This window comes from Eublepharis macularius, chromosome 4, assembly GCF_028583425.1.
Source record: "Eublepharis macularius isolate TG4126 chromosome 4, MPM_Emac_v1.0, whole genome shotgun sequence".
NCBI classification, from domain to species: Eukaryota; Metazoa; Chordata; class Lepidosauria; order Squamata; family Eublepharidae; genus Eublepharis; species Eublepharis macularius.
Genome location: NC_072793.1, coordinates 180994057 through 181001307, shown reverse-complemented (window position 1 = coordinate 181001307; position 7251 = coordinate 180994057). Strand labels below are relative to the sequence as shown.

Below are 7251 nucleotides of genomic sequence, written 5' to 3'. Positions count from 1 at the left end.
GTTCTTGCAGTTCATAATAGGAATAAGCTCAAGGTGGTTGCATGAAACTCATTCAAGGACACGCAAAGAAGAAGCGAACTGGGAGCCTCCTTCTCCAGCCGGGTCCCTCCCTTCTCCTTCGCCTTCATGGGCTATTCCCTGGGGGGAGCTCTAAACTCGCCTTTCCAGAGAGCCAAACTCGCCCTCCGCCCACTACAAAGGAGGGCCCGTCTTCAGTCCGTTCGGATCCCCCGAAAAAGGAGCCAGAAAAGAGATCTCTGTCAACGGGAGATCAGTTGCAATTCCGGAAGATCTCCAGTCACCCCCTGGAGGCTGGCAACCGAAGCATTGGGTCCGCAAGGTCCTCTGGGAAGTGTAGTTCTCATGGAGAACAAAGCGCCGAGTCACAGCTCCCCTGGCCTCTCTAGGAAGAAGACTCCGCCTCTCACACTCGGCTCAGTCGAGAAAATCTTCCACGGCCGTGCGACCCACGGGGAGCGGCCAGGCCTTTCTTCGTTCCCGGGGAGCAAAGGAAGCCAGGCGGGGAGTGGGGGGACGGGACCATGGAGGCCTGCGGGGCGGCTCCTCTGTATCGGCTGCCTCGGCTGGAGGGGGACTTTGGCCTCCGCCCCTCTGCGGGAAAGGTGAGTGGAGGGCCTCGTGGACGGGGGCTGGGCCAGAACAGGGGAGAGGCAGAAAACACGTGTGAACGGGGTGGAGGGGGCGTGCAGGGAGATCCCCGTGTCACCCGCAGAGCCCCGGACTCCTGCAGAGTTTTTTCCCATTGGGAGTGTGTGTGTATTTGGGGGGGGGGGGCGGGTTGATTTCAGCGAAGAAATTACGGCTGCCAATCTCCAGGTGATTGCTGGAGATCTCCCGGAATGACGAGTGATCTCCAGGCCAGATGATTTCCCCTGGAGAACGTGACTGCTTTGGAGGGTGAACTCTATAGCATTGTACCCGGCTGAGGTCTCTTCCCTCCCCAAACCCCACCCTCTCCAAGCTCCACCCCCAAATCTCCCAGAATTTCACAACCTGGAGATGGCAACCATACGAGAAATGGCAGCATCCGATGACTTGGGAGGAAGGGAGCTCTCAAGAGCGCATCCCCTGGAAATCTTGTGGGTCTCTGAGGTGCTGCTGAACTGAACTCCTGCTGTTAATTAGGCCACTTTGTGTTGACAGAGCTGGAGGCAAGTTTTAAAGTAACACAGAGCACCTCTGCGGGCAGAAATACTGAAAGAGGAAGCCTTCTTGGAAAGAGGAAACCTCTTGTGTGCAAACAAAAATTCTGTGTATTTCCAGGATGCAGGCTCAGGCGAGGTAACTCGAGAGCGAAGAGTCAACTAGGGTTCTTAACATTTAATTGGGCTTGACTAAAGAGCCCCATGGCACAGAGTGGTAAACGGCAATACTGCAGCCCAAGCTCTGCTCACAACCTGAATTCGATCCCAGCGGAAGCTGGGTTCAGGTAGCTGGCTCAAGGTTGACTCAGCCTTCCATCCTTCCGAGGTCGGTCAAATGAGGACCCAGTTTCCTGGGGGTAAAGTATAGATGACTGAGGAAGGCAATGGCAAACCACCCCATAAAAAAGAGTCTGCCAAGAAAACGTTGTGGTGCAACGTCTCCCCATGGGTCAGTAATGACTTGGTGCTTGCACAGGGGACTCCCTTTACCTTTCACCGAAGCCCAGTTCTCTGCAATGTTCTGGCTTTCTTGCAGAATTTCAGTATATTTTGCTTGTCGGGGGCTGGAGGAGGGGAAGCAATTTTTCTTGCCATCAGTTTGCTGTATTGCGTTCGTTTAATCAGATGACTAGCCAAAGGGATTCTTCCTTCATTTCTTGAATGCTCAGGAACAAGAATACATGTTCGACTGGGCACTATTTTCCTCTTCCAGGCATTCCCAAAGTCCTTTCTGGAAGTAGCTGTGTTCTTCACGGAGGAGGAATGGGCTCTCCTGGATCCAGGCCAAAGAAAACTCTACTGGGAAGTGATGGAGGAGAATTACGAGACCGTGGCCTCCCTTGGTAAGGTCCTTTCCCTTTTTATCATGAACATGGAAGAGAAGGGAGGGGGAGGCATCTTCCTTTGGCCCTCTTTAATTTCAGGACTCATTTTTATTTGCCACGGATGAAAGATTGATATTCCAGCACCTGGGGGGTCCTGCAGCCCCTGAAAATAAAAGGATTAGATAAATTCAAGTTGCAAAGAGAAACCTGTTGATGAAGAGGATGATATCCCATTAGATTCACGCTAGCAAAGCCCTGTTTCAGTCTCTGGTCTTCCTATTTTGACACAGAGTGGCTCTCCCACAGTCCTTTGGTTGTGTGACTGAGGCTGATGTGTGTGTGGGGGGGAGAAGAGACCTGGCATTGGCGATGGGACGAGCAGAAAAGGGACCCGTCCGTCCGCCATGGCAGAGCTCCTGTTTTGCTTGTGGGAAGTCACTGGTTCAATCCACGTGCATTGGAAAGGGGATTAGAGAGGAGGGTCTTTGGCTGCAGGGCTGGGAACGGCCCCTGGCCAAGGTCCTTAATTTAATTTCGTTTGTTAGATTTATATTCCGCCCTCCCCACACCAGTTGGCTCCTCCACAGTCATCTCCCACTGGAATGGAATCTGCTCCTCCAACCTTTGGATTTCACACAGCCATTATGAAATAACAAACAAGAAATGAAACAATACACAACAAGAATGGACTTGATTTCACTGGAACTTCTCGCTCACTATTGGACTGTTGCTATTCAGGACCTGTGAAATAGAACATGCTGGGTTGTTACTATGCACTTGCACTTTAATAATTTCACGTGCAATGAATTTACGTAGCAATTTGTAGCACCAGCACTTTATTATTCTGTGGTACCTGTGTTTTAGCAACCGTATTAATGGTTTTCCATAGGTGAGTTGAGGAATCAGTTTTATGAATTGTAGTTTTAGTCTATATGTGTTTTACTGTGTAATGTGATTTAATGTATTGAATACCCTGTTGTGATTGTTAGTAGGCATGTCACGTGGGTTTTGCTGTTCTCTTCCATCTAGTCAGACACTCTGATCAAATACAGCCACGCTGGCCCTGAGAGCTCAGGGAAGGGGCGAATAAATCCTCTTCCTCTCATAACAGAGGGATATCTTCCACCCAGCCTGTCTGTGCTGCCTTCTCACACGTAAAACTTTCCTTGCTTTGCAAACAGCACGGGGATGTTCTTGAGATAACCTGGCTCCGGATGTTCTGATTCCCTTCTTTTTTTGGCACTTCTGCGCCCACAGTGTTTCTACACCTAATGACCAAATGCTTTCTCTTATTCCCAGCATAACTGCAGACAGTCACATCCTTTCGTCGATATGAACCAGATCCCCACCTGCTCACTCCGCTCACCTGCTTTGGAGCTTTCCTCTGCAGTGTCGTCTTTTAAGGGCTCTGCAGGGCACCCCCCCCCCAGTAGTGTTTGGCCATAGTTTTCTCCTATAATGTATAGTGTGTTTTCCCCCTTCCTCCCGATCTTCCTTTGCTGCTTCCTCTAGAGCAGTGGTTCCCAAAGTGGGCAATACCGCCCCCTGGAGGGCGCTGGAATGATCCAGGTGGGCGGTAGGAGCCTCGGGTGCAATTGGGGGGGGGCATTATCTTGATTTTGTGTGTGTATGCAAATGTTACTATATGGTTCACGTTTTCAAATACTTTATGATTATTTTACTTGGGGTGTGCCCACTTGAGACATTTAACAGTACTTGTATCCAGAGCAGCTCTGCCTAAGGTTGCCATCCTCCAGGTGGGGGCTTGAGATTTCCCTAAATTACCAGACTCTCTCTACCCATTAAACCAGTCTGGCTCCAGTAGCTGAGGGAAATTCTTAAACCCCCTCTGTTTAGTAAAGGAGGGCCTATTTTTCCACACTCTTTCTCTGTGCTGCCACCAGGGTGTGTGTGTCAATTTTGAGATCCCTGCTTCTTCTTTTTTTTGATGAGTTATGCCTGCCACAGTCAAGTGTAGCTTTCAGTGCAAATTGTGGGGGCGGGGTTTTTTGCAGATTGCATGGGCCACAGTGGCCCAGTGACCCTCATTTGGGGCACAGCAACTCCCATCGTCATTCTGAAGCAAGAGGCCAACTTTGAGGGGCCTAACTTTATTTTCAGGTGAACTTTGCCTACCCCAGATGATCTTTGCCTCCAAAGCAAAACTCAAGGGGGTGGAGGTTGTGGGGGGACTGCGTGGCCCTGGATGTTGCGATCTCCTTTGTGGTTTGCACTGAAAGTTCTGCAGTCATCCCAAAGCTACTTCCCAACTTTGAGGCCCCCTAGCTTTACTTTCGGAGGAGTTACACTGGTCACAAAAGGACGAAACCTTTTATTTATATAGATAACGGAGTTTAACGACTGTTCTCCGCTGGTTTACTGAGTTTCCCATAGACTCTTTGTTTAGGATCATTGCCTTTTCCCAAACAAAAGTGGTTTCTTACTTGAAGCATTCCTGTTTTGATAGCCAATGTAGTGTTTACAGATGGGCAACTACAAGGAATTGGGTGGGCATCTCATTTTGTTTGTTCTCCCCTCTTACTTTCTCTTTCCCTTCCCTGAAAGCCTCTATACCCTTCCTCCTTTCCCGGATTACTTCCCTCCTTCCCACCCATCAGCCTACTTACCTTTATCTGTCCTCACCTCCCTCTTCATCTTTCCCTCCTTCCATCTCTTTCACATCCTTTCTGGAAAAACGGTGGATGAGTTGCACAGGGCCAGCAGCCAGGCCTGGGTCCATTTGCACAGGGTTGATCCTGCAACGATGGCTTGTGAGGGGAACCTCGTTTCCCCCTATATCCCCTTCTTCACCACCATTTCCTCTTTCCCTCCTCCTGGCAACCCCCCATTTTCCAGCTTTTCTTACTTTCTTCTCATCTTCTCACCCACTTGCTAAGCTACTTGTATCTGTTCACGTATGGTTAGCTCTCCGTCCTTCCTTCTCCCAGGCATAAATATGATGTGCCAGCCCAGCTGTTAGAAAGTCCAACATGGAACAGGAAGGATGACTCTGCCACCACCACCCCCTGCCTTTTATTGAGAGAAATCAGGTCTAGGAGGCTGACAATACTGTAGATAAGTTTATAAGGTCCTCAATCTTGCGAGTTACAGGAAATGGGCTGTTGTCTTTTCAGTGCTGTAGAGCCTGCAAGGGTAGAGAGGGTCCATTTCTGTTGCCATGATAGGGGCCACAATACGAGTAAATAGTCTAAAAGTACATAAACCTCCTCAAAAATAAAGGCGTATTCTATTACAAAATCAATATGAGCAATGGCTTCCTCTCAGAAGGGCCGAATAACCAGACATGCCCAGAGCATATGATTCAGAAATGCACCTTATAAGTTACACATCACCAGCAGTTGGACACAGTACCTAATCCTTTACTTAGAAGGCACAGTGGTGTCCGGTATACCCTCAACCTAATTTTTTTCTGAATGTTGCAGCTTAAGATCCAGAGATCCATGTCCCGTTCCTTTGGCAGAATTGGACGATGTAGCTCACAGGGTCATCATTTCTCAACGGCTCGGGGCAGAGGGTGACGCTTGGGGACCGGGTGTCACTGCATTACTCTCTCGTACGTGGCGTCCCTTGGAGGCGATCCTCTCCTCGATGCTGTTTAATATCTGTATGCTCCCCCTCGCCCAAGGAGGGATTATTACTGTTTGATCTGGTGTCTTTGTGAAGAAAAAAACATTCTGTTCTAATGATTAAAGAAGCCATCTTTCTTGCAACGCTGGTTCAAAGGCTCTCTGTCTGTATAAGCCTCTTGCTAGGAAAATTGCTTTCCTCCACACACACCTTCTTCTGCAAAGAGGCCTCTTGGAGGAGCTAGCTGTCTCACCCTCTCAGCTCTTAGAGGCCTTGAGACAAGAGAACACTTTGCGGTTTGTTAGCGGGTAGTCCAGCCTCCATGGCTGAGTTCTCCTTGAACCAACTGGGAAGCAATGTACACCTGCAGGACTGGGGAGTGTGCCAAGTCCTGTAGACCATTCGCACCCCTCCTTCCTCACGTATGCACCTCTTTTTCAGGCGATGTCTGATTGGCTGTTCAGGCCTGGGCCACTCTGGCTCCAGTTGACATAAAAATGGCTTAAAAGCTCTCTCACCTTCTGTCTTGTGAATTTTTATAACCTTGCACTTAATTAATAAATAATTATTTTTTATTTCTGTGTGGGTTCTTTTGTCTCTGAAGCCTCAAAGCTATAAACCACTTCATTGAATTCACTCTGTGAAAGCTCATGAACCACTTACCATAATAATATTTTGTACTGTGAACTGTTCTTGCAAGCCATCCTTGCAAGGTAGACTTCTGTTAACTCTCTAACAAAAACGTTCAGAGCGTATATCCTGTCAGACTATGGAATCCCTGTTATCTAGAGTCCATCTCCCCCTTCTGCAAGAAGCAAAAAGTTTCTTGATTCCAAAAGGTTTATTGAAAGACATCATTCAAGATACAAGTATCCATTTTTCAAGGCCTAAACGGAACTTGACTGAACAGAAGCTTTGTTGAGAATGAGATACAAAATGAAACCTGTGATACATCAAACCCTTCATTCCCAGCCTCCCCACATAGATCTGTATGATGAGAACTTGGACGTGGGAAGGCTCGGGCCGTCAAGGTTGCCAGCTGAAGAGACAGATAAGAGGTATTCTTTCTCCTGGAAACTGCGGTCAAAATAACATCTGGACCTGGAGGGAGAAAAAGGCTAACAACTCCAAAGTAAGTATGGCGTAACTCTGGTTAAGGAACCGCATCTAAAAAGAGTTCCTGACATTCTGCCCCCCTTAAGACCCGTCCTCTCTCCCCTCAGGCCCTGCATTTTCAGGATATTTGCTATGAAACTTAGCTAGGAGCCTAGGGGCTCTGACATGAGAAGCCTCCACCCACTCCCTAAACCCCTCCTCAAAGTCCTTCCATCTAACTAAGTAGTAAAGTTTATTGTATCTGCGTGTAGAGTCCAGGATTTCTTCTATTTCATAGTGCACTTGGTCATCAATAAGAGTAGGATGGGGTATTGGTTGTTTTGGATGCCATTCATCTGCAGGTGGTGCTTGTTTTAGCAGACTGGTATGAAACGTGGGGTGTACATGGCATAGATTCTTTGGTAGTTCGACTTCAGCAGTCACTTTATTGATTACTTTCTTAACTGGGAATGGTCCTAAGTATTTCAATCCTAGTTTTTTGCTGGTTGGCTCTGTCTTGAAGTTTTTGGTGAAGATGTAGACTTTGTCTCCAGGCTGCAATTTCCACTGCTCCACAC

At 48.2% G+C, this 7251-nt stretch overlaps 1 protein-coding gene across 2 annotated transcripts in view; it reads left to right on the top strand.

Moving 5' to 3' along the window:
- Positions 1-448: 448 nt before the first annotated feature.
- LOC129327253 (zinc finger protein 883-like) overlaps positions 449-7251 on the top strand; it is a 29841-nt gene continuing 23038 nt past the window's right edge. The window contains exons 1-2 of one of the 2 annotated variants that reach the window (XM_054975739.1): positions 449-623; positions 1879-2008. In XM_054975739.1, the coding sequence (XP_054831714.1) occupies positions 543-623; positions 1879-2008 (211 nt within the window). In that variant the 5' untranslated portion in view covers positions 449-542. Of the gene's footprint in view, positions 624-1878; positions 2009-5433; positions 6121-7251 lie in introns of those variants that run through there. The other variant, XR_008596794.1, reaches the window with a different exon arrangement.